The sequence below is a fragment of the Sorex araneus genome, chromosome 3 (assembly GCF_027595985.1).
Source record: "Sorex araneus isolate mSorAra2 chromosome 3, mSorAra2.pri, whole genome shotgun sequence".
Classification (NCBI taxonomy): Eukaryota; Metazoa; Chordata; class Mammalia; order Eulipotyphla; family Soricidae; genus Sorex; species Sorex araneus.
Genome location: NC_073304.1, coordinates 200,879,856 through 200,894,854, shown reverse-complemented (window position 1 = coordinate 200,894,854; position 14,999 = coordinate 200,879,856). Strand labels below are relative to the sequence as shown.

Here is a 14,999-nt window from a genome sequence, read left to right as displayed (position 1 = left end):
GGGTACAAGTTAAAAAAAAAAAAAAGTACAAGTTTAAAAAAAAGTTAAGGAACATTTGTCATTAGCCACCAGGGAAATGTTTAAGAATGGCTTAAATTCAGAGCTGGAATGATAGCACATGGCCGACCCAGGTTGATTCCCAGCATCCCATATAGTCCCCTGAGCACCGCCAGGAGTAATTCCTGAGTGCATAAGCCAGGAGTAACCCATGAGCATCACTGGGTGTGACCCAAAGAGAGAGAGAGAAAAAAAGGCTTAAATTCAAGGCTGGACCAAGATGGTGGTTAAAAAAAAAGTGTGGAACACTTTCCTCTAAGGAAACCTTTTTGATCGTTTTTAGTCAATTATTCGTAACAAGGCAATATAAAATAAATTACTTAGCATCTGCCTTTTGCACAGGCTTGGGTGGTAGTGGGAAAACTCAAAATAATGGTGGTAGGAAGGTGTAACGGTGGTGGGATAAGTGTTGAAATATTGAATGTAATCAATTATTGTGACAACTCCTTGAAAATAAAACTTAAAAAAACAATTTGTGGAAAAAAGCTGAAAAGAAAAACCCCAAAACAACAGTACCATAGCTATAACCTTGAAATTTTACCTTCACAAACCTAATGTGGAAGTTCGAACTAAGCTTGGCAAGATATCCAAGGCCAGAATTTCCAGCAGGTGCAGTAGCCCCCGGCCAGCTGGCAGGGTGCCGGGTTCCTTTCAGAATGGGAAGTAGCCCGCAGGCAAACTCTACCATGAATAACATCTGCCTGCCACAGGCAAAACAAAAGCTGAACCTCCTAATCGCTTCAGACTAGGTGTAGCAATCAATGCCTTGAGTCAGAAAATAAACATTCTACAGGGAATATAGAAAGCTGGCAACAGACCTACTGTTGCCTGCTGTGTAGCTATGCAGCACTAGGATGAAAAACCAAACATTTGCCCAGGCCTGGTAAAAAAAATTTAGGGTCAGACTATTGGATGCTTCCCAGGTTGGTTTGTAGCTGACAAATATCCAGGGCAGTCAAATGCAAATAACCTAGCAGACACCAGGTATGTTTGGAGTTACAGGTGCTCTCCAGTGCTCCTGACCATGAGTTCACATTTGGTGCCTAAACCTGTGAGCTATTAACATCACAGTCACTGTCAGGCACCAGCAATGAAGGATTATGGGATGCGGCAATGGCCAGTCTATACTTAGAAATGCAGCTGATGTAGCAGGTTTATGCTGCAAATTCCCAGAAGCAGTCCACAGCAACATAAAGTTAGTACCAGGCTCTAGGTGGTATTAGCAAGCATGAACTCTACATTACAAGCCTGCACAAAATCAGATCCTCATCCCTAGAACATTCATTGCATGAGACACAATGAGGAAGTGGAGGAATTCACTGACATTTAATGAATGGATGGATAAAAACAAAAGTCTAGGACATACCTGGAGTGTGTAAGAGCTCTCCACACTCTGATAAGACTTCAAGGAGAAAACAGTACAATAAAAGAGAGCTCCAACATGGAAATAGAAAGCATAAAAAAATTTAATCAGGGATCACTGAACTGTAGGACAAGTAGGTGAAACTGAAAAATGAGAAGAGCTCAGTAGGAGAATGACAGATGCCAAAGAATAAATTTGTTCACTTTGACAATCATTACATGAAACCATCAGAAAAGAACAGAAGGAAAAAAGAATGAAGAAAGCATAAGAGACCTGTGGGAGAGCATCAAGGAGTGACATCTGCATCATAGGGATTCTAATAAAGAAGAGAACGAGAAAGAATTATTGGTTGAAAAAATAATGGAGAACTTTCCAAATCTGAGGATAAGAGTCATACCTAGAACCAATAAGCCCAAAGAATTCTAAACAAAATAAACCCAATAGAAAAACATGAAGATCTGGGGTCAGATAGAGTGCAGGGCACTTGCCTTGCACATATCCAAGTTGGGTTCAATTCCTGGCATCCCTTAATCCCTTATGGTCCCCGGAGAAATGCCAGGAGTGATGCCTGAGCAGAGCCAAAAGTAAGCACTGAGTAAATTTGGGCATGTGTGTCCCCATCCCTCTCTTGGAGCATAGCCAGGCAGGTTCTGGGTTGAACTTCTGACTTGGTTGGCTAAGAATCATTGGGAATGGTACCCAGGATTCCTAAATATTACTTTGGAGGGTCCCACCTGCAAAAAACCCAAACATGTTATTTTTATTGTCTTGGTTTTTGGACCACAGTTGGCAGTGTTAGGGGTTTACTGACTGTACTCAGGGATTGCTTCTGGTGATTGTGGGGTGAGAAGTGGAGGTATATGCAGTGTCAGGGATTGAGTCAGGGTTGGCCACAGGCAAGGTGAGTGCCTTAACTACCTTGTGCTACTTCTCTGGCCCCAAGATTTTCAGTCTTATTTTAGGAAGTAGGGCTAGGGTTTGGGTCACACTTGATGATGCTCAGGGCTTATTATTGCTGGCTCTGCGCACAGAAAACCATATGCATGCCAGGGACTGAACCAGGGTTGCGTGCATGCAAGGCAAGCATCTTAATTGCTTACCACCTCCCTGGCCCTGTATACTACTTTTTATAGGGACCACTTGCAGCAGTGCTCAGGGTTCCTGAGGAAGCACCTACTGATGATTGCCTGATGTTTTGGCACTTCAGCCTGGTGGTGCTGGTGGGTCACCCACCAGAGCTAAGCCCAGCAATGCTCTGACGGTCACGTGCTTAGGATCAAACACAGGATCTCACCTATGCTAGGCATGTGCTCTACCATATTAATTATATCCACAGCCTACACAAGCATTTTTTGAGGACTCCACTAGAAAACATCCAAGAAATGATAGTGGAAATTTATAAAAGGACTAGAAATAAACCCTTCCAAACAAAAAAAAGATGGGAACAAAAGTGAAAGAATGAAATTAAAAAATAATGCAATTCATAAAAATGAGAGGAAAGATGGGGCTGGAGAGATAGAACAGTGGGTAAGGTGCCTGCCTTGCACCCAGCTAATCCAGGTTCAGTATCAGCACCCATATGTACCCCCAAGCACTGCAAGGAGTGACACCTGAACAGAGAGCCAGGAGTTAAGTCCTGAGCACCACCAGGAATGGCGTCCCCAAAACAAAACCGCCCCCCCCCAAAAAAGTACAATTAACTTAAAAGGGGAGAAGACATATATTACATCAGGAAGTCAAGTTCCAGTGTTTCCAAAGTGGGAAATATCAGTATGGGAGTGGTGGCGGAGTAATGCTGGAGCTGACCATGGTGGGTGTACTGTAGTAACGTGTGTGTGTGTGTGTGTGTGTGTGTGTGTGTGTGTTTTCACGCTTAAAAAACAGGTAGATTTCTAGAATGGTGCTGAGTGAGTGTTTTTTGGTGGGGGAGGCTGAAAAAATGCATGCCCAGTAAGTTAAAAAGCTCTGTAATAGACTACTGAAAGCAGATACTAAAGGTATAGCAGAAGAATTATTGTAACTGTCAAAATAAAATAAGTTTTTCTAACTAACAGACTATTTACCAAGGAATAAAAGGAAATAGAAATGAAGATATGAGGGAAGTTAGGCAGACTGCTTTGGTTTTGTTTTGGGGCCATACCTGGCAATCCTTAGAGGTTACTCCTTCCTCTGCACTAAGGAATCGTCTTAGTGATGCTCAGGAGATATGGGATCTTGTGGATCCAACCCAGGTCAGCTGAGGGCAAGGTAAGTTGCCCTACCTGCTGTTCTATCATTTAGGCCCCTTTGCAGATTGCTTTTATTACAGTCTGGACCTTTAATGTAAGCAATCTCAAAAATGGTTAGAAATAGAACTGGTCTTGACAGAAATAGATTTTCTGTACAGTTAAGTGATTTCTAGCATGTCAAAGTCTTGAATTGAGGGTACAAAGTATTTCTAGATGATTAGAAATAAAACAAGAACTGATGCAAACTGCCATTGGCAAATTTCATTAAATCTGTTTCAAGGTTCAATTATTACTGGGTGAAAGTTGAAAATCCTGTATTTATGAACAAATGGATCAACCATGAAAGTCTGTTTCCTGAACCCAAAATTTAACAAAAACCTGTGATGTTTTAGAAATAGAGGGATAGTAGCCTTTTATTTAGCAGCAGTAGTAATACTGTCAGTCTATAAATGATTATTTGGTTAACCAGTACCATAACTACCTCCTGTTTTTTCTATCAACCTATATGTAATACAGTTTTGGGGTCATGCATAGAGTGCTCAGGGATCATTCCCAGCAGGGCTCAGGACCAGATGCAGTGCTGGGGACTAAACCTGGGTAGGCTGAGTGCAAAGCAAGGTGCCTGACCCATTGTGCTAGTCCCTGAGCTCTTACATTAATTTTTTCCCCTGCCAAAATGTGAGTTTTGAACAAGCATTGGTTTGGTTGACTAATACAGTCTCAGAACTTAGGAATGGACTTAGGAACACACACAGGCTATACAATTACCTGTTGAATGAAAAAAGTGTCAGAGCAAAAACTGTTTCGGTAAGAGCATTCTAGTCCTAAAATTCTTTGAGAATGCTAGGTTCCCGTTTCCCTTATACGGATAAGTTTTCCAGTAAACTGGCTAGGTTTTAAATAGGTGTAGACAGGACGGAGTGATAGTTCAACGGGCAGGGCACTTATCTTGCACATAGTTGACCCAGGTTCAATTTCTGAGACTCCATAGAGTCTCCTGAACTCTGCCAGGAGTGATCCCTGAGCACAGATCTAGGAGTAAGCACAGCTTGGTGTGGCCCCAAAACCAAAATTAAGAGTTGAAGTAGATAACTGAATACATCTTAAGAGTCAAAGCTCACTCGACAGTCTGAGTCTGCCAAAGTGAGACTTTTGCTCATTGTTGAATGAACATTCTCATGCTGGATACACTGTTGTCTAGAATTAAGATCTCTTACCTGTTCTTGTTAAACTGGATTGCAAAGTCTGTCATGTGTTGTAGAGCTTTGTTGGTGAAGTTCATTTCCATATAGATGTGCCCTTGGCGGTGAGTAAATGTTCCCGAAATTTCCAAGCCTTTAGCCTTTACTGCAGGCAGCCAGACCTGAAACACAGTATAAAGTCCAATGGAACCAGACAGGATTTATTTCGATGCTATTTGTTTTTGAATAAGGAAAGATGAAGTGTAGATTTCAGTTCCTTAGGCAGTTATGGAGATTTTTATCATAAATATCAAGTCAAATGCAAAAGGCTCAAGATAAAGTCATGTTTTCTGAATTTTGATATCATTCTTATTTATTTAAAGCTCCCTCACTCTCTACATTCCCTACCACCAAACAGTCTATGGGAACCCTGGCCTCTCCTCCCTCTACTGTTCTACTTTGCAATCTTACTGCCTTTTGAGGACAGCATATACATATGCAGGAAAAGAAAAGCTTCAATGAGTATAATATCGTTTCAATTTATGTACTTTTGGTATAGGCTTAAAAGAAATTGAATCTACTAATGAAAAGATGTCTGTAATCTCCAAACACATTGTTTTTCAACTTATTTTTATAGCTACCCACCCTTCTACAGGATAGACATGCTACCATTTAATCAGTTCTATATGAAACAATGTTTGGTTTGTTCCAATCTTTACCTTAAATATCTCAATAAGTAATCTGTCTGGTGCATATATACCATTTCATAATTTTGTCACATATCTTCGGGATTTCTAGAACTGGCAATGCTGGGAATAAAGGATAAATTTATAAATGAAACTTTGCTAAGTTTCTAGTCCAAATAGGGTTGTGCCATTTTATATTCCCATCAGAAACATGTAAAAATTCTTCTTTCTTAATGAGTGTAACATCAAACTTTTGGATTTTTGCCAATCTGATAAAATGATTAATAGAATCTTGGCAGAGTTTTTACTTAGTATAGATTTAGATGATGAGTGCAGTGAGCATCCTTTGCAAATGTTTGAGGGATGCTACCATTTCTTATTCTTTCAGCTGTTCATCCTTTTACCTATTTTCTACACCAAGTTATTAGTTTTATTTTTAGAAAATTTTTAGGTTTTCATATATCAAGGATATAAAGTTTTTTCTCTGTGGTATAATACAGCATATATCCTTCTATGTGTCTTTTTTACATTTTTTGTGATTTTCTTCAAATAAGTTTGTACTAAGCTTCATGGCATGTTTTGGTAATAATAGATCTTATATTTAATCTGTGATATTTATTAATAACTATTGCTTTTAGATTCTGATGGCTAAATGAGGTTTTTATAATCCTAAGTATTAATGAATTATTCATGCTTCTTCTAATACATGCACAGGCATGTATTTCATTTGTTTTTCAAACTTATTTGCTTGCCATGTCAGAGACTAAACCTAGGGCTTTACACATATAAGGTAAGTGCTCTACAGCTGAGCTACATTCCCAGGCATATATTTTATCCTAATTATTTGTATGGAGAGATTTGAAGATTCTATTACCAATACCTAATTATCATAATCTCAAAGACCATGTTTTAAAAAGAATACCAAATATTCAGTGGATGAATAAGAATAAACTCAGTCACACTGAAGAAGAACAACAACAAAAAATGAAATAAAATGATAAGATATAACTTTTCAATTACAGAACAAAAATTTCAGAATATCAACAATAAGAATATAAAGGACCTGACAATTAGTCTGTTCTTGGGAAAGTAATTTGATATCCTCTTTTGTGGGAGGTTAAGTTGGTAACTTTTTAAAAAAAATTAGTTGTACTATCTTTTTTTTGGTGCTGGAGAGATATAGCACAGAGGGAAGGGCATTTGCCTTGCATGCCGGCCGACCTGGGTTTGATTCCTCCGTCCCTCTCAGAGAGCCCAGCAAGCTACCAAGAGTATCTCGCCCGCACAGCAGAGCCTGGCAAGCTATCCGTGGTCTATTCGATATGCCAAAAACAGTAACAAGAAGTCTAACAATGGGGACATTACTGGTGCCCGCTCAAGCAAATCGAGGAGCAACGGGATGACAGTGACAGTAATCTTTTTTTGGTATTTATTTTTCTTTTGTTTTGTTGAGGGGCCCATACCCAGTGATGCTCAGGGTCTGGGTTCAGGAATTACTCCTGGCAGTCCTTGGGGGATCATATGGTGTTAAGAGATCAAGTCTGGTAGGCTGCATGCAAGGCAAACACCTTACCTGCTAAACTATCTCTCTGGCCCCAGTGCCATTTATTTTTACATGCTTAAGGGCACAGAGGAATAAAATCAGTGGCTTAGAACTCCTGCCTTGTGAGCCTAAAGGAGTGTGACCCTGGCAGCTGGGCTGTGTGAGCCTGAAGAGTTGTCTGTGTTTCCCACTGCCCAAGTGATTTGCAGCCATGCCACAACCAGGTGCATATAAGCATGCAATAGAGGGGTGTGATCCCTGACTAGTATCTTTGTGAGCCTTGCAGACACCGGTAAGCATTGCAAGCAGAAAAGTATATGCGCACAACTGGAGCATGCTCTGCATGCATGGGGCCCAGCCCTGGAGATCCTTGATCGCTGCTACATATGGTTCTGGTGAACCCTGGAACCACAGGGCCTGAATAAAGTATGACATTCTTGGGTCTTGATATTGAATCACCTGGCCCAGCTGGTCAAGTATGGCTTGGAGTGGCACCCAGGGCCTCTGAACACTGTTTGAGGAGGGCCCTGCCCAGAAGTGTGATACCTGGTAAGCATGTGTGTTGCACCAACCTGATATGCGGCCTCCAGCAAGTACCACAACTAAATACGAGTACCAAAGCTAGTCAATGCAATATCATCAACAGTAATGGAGGGAGAAGGGTGGGGAACAAAAAACTGGGGAGAAAAAAATTTTGAATGATATAGCAAATTTCAATTATACCCTATAGGTACTCTTGCAAAAATATACCATATATATCTTATACATATATAAGAATATCTATGTATTCTTATCTATACATATATAAGAATATTCACTGTAGCATTTTTTTTTTTTTTTTTTTTGCTTTTTGGGTCACACCTGGCAATCCACAGGGTGCATATAAGCTGTGCACTCCTGGCTCTGCACTCAGGAATTACTCCTGGCGGTGCTCAGGGGAGCATATGGGATGCTGGGAATTGAACCCGGGTCAGCCGTGTGCAAGGCAAACGCCCTACCCGCTGTGCTATTGCTCCAGCTCCCTGTAGCATCATTATTAGCAAAAAATGGGGATGGGTAATAGAGGCAATGAATAACTTAAATGTCCATCAACACTGTATCTATGATACAGTGGATATGGTCAATCAAAAGGTGATAGTGAAAAAGAAATTACAGACCTGTCTATCCCATTCACATATATTTTCAAAGAATGTAAACAAAGAATATAGTGATCTTTCCTTTTTACTCTGCAAGGACACATAAGTAGGTTAATAGTATGGAGAAGTGGAAGTAGAAGAAGACTTACTTTTTCATTCTTTTTATCTTATATTATTTCATCTTATATTTCTATCATCTATATTCTTAACAGATTAAAAATAGTATCTGTGGTTGTTTCACTTCATCTCCTTTTTAAAAAATACTTCTTTAGTGTGGCTAAGTTTATTCTTATGCTTATCACCCACTGATTCTCTGGTATTCTTAGATGTTAGAATAGTTCATGATTTCTATATTACTCGTAAATTACTGTCATTTATAATGTTAGCAAATTTTTTTTTATTTGCTTTTTGGGTCACACCCAGCAATGTTCAGAGGTTACTCCTGGCTCTGCACTCAGGAATTACCCCTGGCAGTGCTCAGGGGACCATATGGGATACTGGGAATCGAACCCGGGTCGGCCGCGTGCAAGGCAAATGCCCTACCGGCTGTGCTATAGCACCAGCCCCTAGCAATTGTTAATTATGGTACTAGATTAGCATCAAGTAACAAATTTGCCAATGGGGTTAGTATACAAATAAATCTTAAAATCGATTATCAAAGATCTGTGGGGGAATAATATACAATATTATATATAATTATAACAAAGCTACTGAGTACGACCAAAACATCATGCCCCTGATTGCTTGGCTTTTTTGTTTCTTGGTTTGGTTTGGGGGCCACTCCTGGTGGTACTCAGGGCTTACTCCTGGTCCTGGATTCAGGAGATGTGAAATTAGGATGCCAGGGACTGAACTCAGCAAGGCCAAAATGTAAGGCAAACACCCTACCCATTGCACTATGGCTCAACCCCCATGGCTGTTTTTAATCTTATTTTTGGTAATTCTATAGAAAGCTTTTTATACAGTTACCACTCCTAGAACTACCTGGTTTCTGTCTCTGCATCTGGGATCCATAGCACTCCCCGACCTGCCATTGCCGAGTTAGATGCAGGCCGAATTTGGTTGAGAATTCAAGAAGTAACCAGTCATGCTGTCCTCAGAAAAGCAAGATCACAAGAATCCTAGCCTAACACTAGTCCCTAGAACTGTAATCAGCTTCATTTACAATTTATCCTTTTGAATTTCAAGCCAAGCAAGGCTGAGACTAGAATACCACCAATGACAAAACCTAATTCAGAACTCTAAAAAGGCTCCCTAAAATCTACAAAAATGAATCTGTGCAACAGCTCTCTGGAATCCATATTAATACCCAAGAAAAATGAGAAATGGAGAGAACGAGAAGTAAAAATGCAACTTCTTTACACTAGCCTCCCCTTTGACCACTGCACTGTTTAAAAGAATTAGCTGACTTCAGGGTTGACTAGATAAGTCTAAAATGAGAGAAAAAAAAAACACCAATACTTAATATTGTCAATTTTAAGTCTGCTTATAAAAATGATTTGTGAAGATGCTATGACACCTTTTTAAAAGCTAAGTCTGAAGTCACCTTTAACATTCCGCCTAAATTCTTCACAAAAGGGACCCCCAACGTTAGAGCTTTTATCATAGAAATAACACAAGTATTAGAAGTAAATCTGAATCCATTCAAGTGTTGCTTTACTTACAGCTTTAGGTGCCACATAACCACCAGGTGCCATGCCTATTCCTGTAGAGAGTTCAAATAGGTCGTTCAGACCACTGCTAACTACAGCAGGAGTAGGTGAAGGAGCAAAAGTTGTAGGCACTGATGATGGGATGAAGGACTGTCCCACCTGTAGGGAGAGGAGGATCAAGAAGAACAGATTAATAGTCCTTAAAAATATTGCTCTTTATTGTAGAAGTATTTATAAATCAGTAAAAACACACCATAATTACAACAGGGGTGGAACTGGTATATTCTTTGTGCTTTTAAACATTATTTTTCATCATAAGGTACACATGCTCTTTAGAAGTTCTATCAAGTGATATCAATAATATCAGACCACAATGATTCAAGATATTTTATGTCTGTTTCCAAGTTTAGCTTCCATGATTCTGTGCAAAAGACAGGATACTAGGAAGGGGAAGTTTGTTTCTGTAGAAATAAACATTCAACTTACAGTTCCATTTCTTCTGGGTCTAGGAAAGCCTTCCTCATTTAGGCAGAAGGATCTGGTGAAAAACTCTCCAGGGAAATACTGACATTTACTCTCCCCAGACTTACCTAGGGGGAGAATCTCACTCTGATGCTCTGCTGACTGTCAAGTTCTTTTTAGATGACACCAGAGAATAAGAGAATTCTCCAGCCAAGACGGGAGGTTGCATTTTCTTTAGCTCTTTAAACAGGAAGATAAAGATCTCTGTAGACACTATAGTGCCAGTTGTTAAAGATGTCCTATGCTCTGTGTCATGTGTGACTCCAACAACTGCAAGTAACCGTAGGCTACTTTCTACTCTTTTAGTGCTATAGAGGTTTTGGTGTGCAGCGTTAGATAGCAGCAGTGGCTGGTTGAGAATGTGGGTATAGCAAGGCATCAACAGTTGGGAGCACAACCCGGGTGAAAAAAACAGATGGCACTTACTGCCGGACTTCCTCCAATGCCCCCGCCAAGGTCACTGCCAAGCTGAAAGAGAGAAAGGAGAGAGAGGAGAGAGCGGTAGAGTTCATTTAGCTAAGTATTAGATGCCCATACAGAATCTGCAAACTGCTCTAAGTAACCGGAAATACATGCTATTCAATTAATCTAAAGTCTTGAGTACTAGAAGGCTAGAAGGGATAAGTCAAAGGGCAAAGTGCATGTTTTACATGTGAGAAGCCTAGATTCAATCCATGGCCTGCTCCCCCAGGCACCATCAGGAGTCACCCCAACTCAGAGGAAGAAGTAGCCACCGAGCACTGCCAGATGTGGCCCTAAAACAAACATTATTTTTTCTAGATTGTAAAGAAATATGTCTTAATATGATATATAGGAATTTTGAGAAAACTTGGAACATCTTAGGTATGTTTTAGCTCCAATATTCCCACCGGGGCACAGAGGCAAAAGCCCAAAGGGGATTTTTTTTTTTTCTTTTTGGGTCACACCCAGCGATGCTCAGGGGTTACTCCTGGCTTTGCACTCAGGAATTACTCCTGGCAGTGCTTGGGGGACCATATGGGATGCCAGGGATTGAACCCAGGTCGGCCGCGTGCAAGGCAAACGCCCCACCCGCTGTGCTATCGCTCCGGCCCCCAAAGGGGATTTTAAAAGTTTGCATACTCCAAGAAATATTGTCTCTAAATGGTAATGTTTTATATGTACTTTATTCATTTTCAAAATAAATTTTAAATGAGAGAAAAAGAAAAGCAAAGAAAAACTGAATTGTGCTTTTGGCTATAAGTCCTTCTGCCTCACAATAGGGTGGGAATCAAACCAGTGGTGAGCTGCAATTCCAAGCTCTGAGAACGATAAGTGGAACAAGAGTGACTTTTAATTCTGAGACTTTCTTAAGGAAGAAAACAGCTGGAATAGTAAGATATCCCACCTGGAGGAGGTATGGAAAGGCATACAATGTTTCAGGCACTTTCACAGTCAATACTACTGAGGAGAAATGCTATGATTTATTTGTAGCAGATCTTTTAAAAGGATGCTAACTACTGAAAACTAGACTAAAAGAGCTAGCACGACAAAAAAAAAAAATTATGTGCAGTTTTAGTCTTGCCTCTACTCCCTCAGATCTCAGACATAATTTACCTGGAAGCCAGTCTTTGACAACAAAGGCATGGAAAAACTAAAGCTGATAAAAGCTGACATAAAGAAACATGAAACATATACAACATAAAATACATACAACTAAGGATGTTGTTTGAAAAGTAAGGACTGGGACCAGAGAGATAGTACAAGATAGTACAGCAAGTAAGGTGCTTGCCTTATAGGCAGCTGACCTGATAGGCAGCTGACCTGGGATTCAATCCCCAGCATCCCATAGAATCTCCTGAAATCACCACCTGACTACCCTGACTACCGTGGGTATGGCCTAACCTCATTCTACCCCGACGACCTCACCTTGCAAAAAATAAAAAATAAAAATAAAAACCATCTTTTCTTTCTGTCACAGTTCCACATTTGTTTCCTCCTTAGTTCTCATTATGCATCGAAATTCCCCTTTGAATCACTATTGCCTTTTGTGTTCTACAAAACCACCATTTCCTTGATAGTCTGCTACTTAGTGGACAGAAATGTGGACATCATTGGACTGTTCGTGCTCAAAACAAATTCTACTGGCCTTCAGAATTTGGAAAAGAGATTTTATCTTATCAATGAACAAATAGATCAGAAAAAAGAAGTCTGCCAATATAAAAAATAATAATAATAATATATTTAAGGGCTGGAAAAATAGTACAGTGATCAGGGTATTTGCTTGCATGAGGCTACCTGGGTTTGATCCCTAGCATCCCATTTGGTCTCCCCCAAGCACCACCAAGAGTAATTCCTGAGTGCAGAGCCAGGAGTAACTCCTGAGCATCGTCAAGTATGACCCCAAGAGACCCCCTAAAAAATCTACGTAAGACTTACTGATGCCTTTTCCCACCATGACAGAAAATCACCCAGGCAGGTGCTTCACAAACTGTTATTAATAAGCTACTAGAATTACCGAGTACTCCAAACCTCAAAGAGCCAGTACTGCCAAAATCTGATTCTTGTAGAATAAAAAGAATCAGACGGGTGGTATGAACAGCTTAGCTCCAAGGGCTAAGCAAATACTTTGCAAATGGGAAGCCAAAGTTAAGTTTTGTACACTATATGGTTCCCTGAACACTGCTAGGAGTGAACCTCGAGTACAGAGCTAGGAGTAGCTCGTGAGCACTGCCAGGTATGGCCTCAAAGCCTTCCCCTGACCACAATAAATAAATAAATAAATAACATCAGAGAACAAATAAAATGCTCATACACTTTTTCCAAAAAGTAAGAATTTGAGTAACTGGAAATGACAGGAAAAAAACCCCAAAAACCCCATGTTTTCTCTCGGATTCTGGCATACACTTGCAACATATCTGAAATTCCTTATTCCTATTAATAAACAAAACACATATTTACGGAATACAAGCACAATGTAAAGATGCCAGGCAGTGAGGTGAGTATACAGATGAATTAAGATATAGGATTTGTGATATGACAGGAAAAAACAAATATGAATGCAAGACCAGACAATAATACTAGAGTCACGCATAGAGAAGGGAACACCAGGTCAAGTATGGTTTGAGGACCCGCACGGGATGGGAGATGTGTGCTGAAAATAGAATACAGACCAAACACTATGGCCACGAAGTGCCTCTGTTGCAAACCACAACACCCAAAAGGAGAGAGAGAACAAAAGGGAAAGCCCTGTCACAGAGGTAGGGCGGGGCAGGGTGGGGGGATGAGGTGGGAGGGATACTGGGAACATTGGTGGAGGTGACTGGGCACTGGTGAAGGGATATAAACAAAATGCAAACATGAAAGTTCATAAGTTTGTAACTGTAACTCATGGGGATTCACTAATAAAAATATATTTAATAAAAAAAATAATACTAGAGTCAAAAGGGGAAGTTCTGAAGGGAAAAGTCTCTCCTCTTTATGGCTAAAGAAAAATGAAGCCTCAAAGAGGTAGTAGTGTGGGCTTTAAAATAATGGGGGTTGGGCCGGAGTGTCAGTACAGTGGGTACATCCTTGCCTTGCATGTGGCTGACCCAGGTTCGATCCCTGACATCCAATATGATCCCCTGAGCACAGGGAGGAGTAATTCCAGGGTGCAAAGACAGGAGTGGTCCCTGACCATCCTGTTTTTTGGTGTGACCCAAAAAACAAAAATAAAACAAGACCAAGATGGGGGGAGGTGCTGATTATTTCTCTAAGAGCAGTGAACAAAGTCTAAGAAAGTGTGAATACAGATTTGATTAAAAGGATTAAGTGGCAGACTAGTTAAACAGGCTAGCCATCTATTTTTCTGGTAAGTCACAAAAAAATTTGAAAAGGCAGGCTAGTTATGAGGTCTTTAGTTTTCATTCTTTTTCATAAAAATTTGGGAACCACGTAGACTAAGATTCAATTTTTTTTTTAAAGATCTCCAGGGTGTTGCATGCAAGGCAAGCGCTTTACCCACTATACTATCTCTCCAGCTTCAAAATCTAAAATTTCTAACAGTATTAACAACTACTTCAACTGTGTTCTTCTTAAAGCATGAAAACCATACCAACCACTAGTTTACAATCTTAGATAGATGATATAATCAACCTTCTATACGTATAGTGTGTGTACATGGTGGGGATTTAAAAAACAAGGGGTGCTTCAGTCTTATTCCCAGGAATGACTTAACTGTTCTGATACTATCTGATATTATATAATCAGAATTCTGAAAATTTCCTCTAGTGATTTTATTTTATTTTATTTATTTTTTTACTTTTTGGGTCACACCCAGCAATGCTCAGGGGTTACTACTGGCTTTGCACCAGGAATTGCTCCTGGCAGTGCTTGGGGGACCATATGGGATGCCAGTGATCGAACCCGTGTTGGCCGCATGCAAGGCAAACGCCCTACCCGCTGTGCTATCGCTCTGGCCCCTCCTCTAGTGATTTTAATGTACAAATTGAAAACTACTCCAGATTTATCTGTCAAGAAATTATTTTGGAGTTAATTCATAAATTAAAAAGTTCAAAATTAAGCAGAAAATAAAATAATCCTTCTTAAGGAAGAGGAGAATGAGAAATGTCTCATTTGTCCTGAACCTGTGATCTGGCTCTATGGCTTTCTGATGGGCATACCACCTTCTC

The 14,999-nt window shown here is 40.1% G+C and overlaps 1 protein-coding gene across 1 annotated transcript in view; it reads right to left on the bottom strand.

The window, feature by feature from the left end:
• AP2B1 (adaptor related protein complex 2 subunit beta 1) overlaps positions 1 to 14,999 on the bottom strand; it is a 153,202-nt gene that overhangs the window by 50,666 nt on the left and 87,537 nt on the right. Inside the window, exons 15-17 of the mRNA XM_055130675.1 lie at positions 10,795 to 10,836; positions 9,859 to 10,005; positions 4,866 to 5,011 (exon numbers count right to left, since the gene is read on the bottom strand). Coding sequence (XP_054986650.1) covers positions 4,866 to 5,011; positions 9,859 to 10,005; positions 10,795 to 10,836 — 335 coding nt within the window. The remainder of the gene's footprint in view (positions 1 to 4,865; positions 5,012 to 9,858; positions 10,006 to 10,794; positions 10,837 to 14,999) is intronic.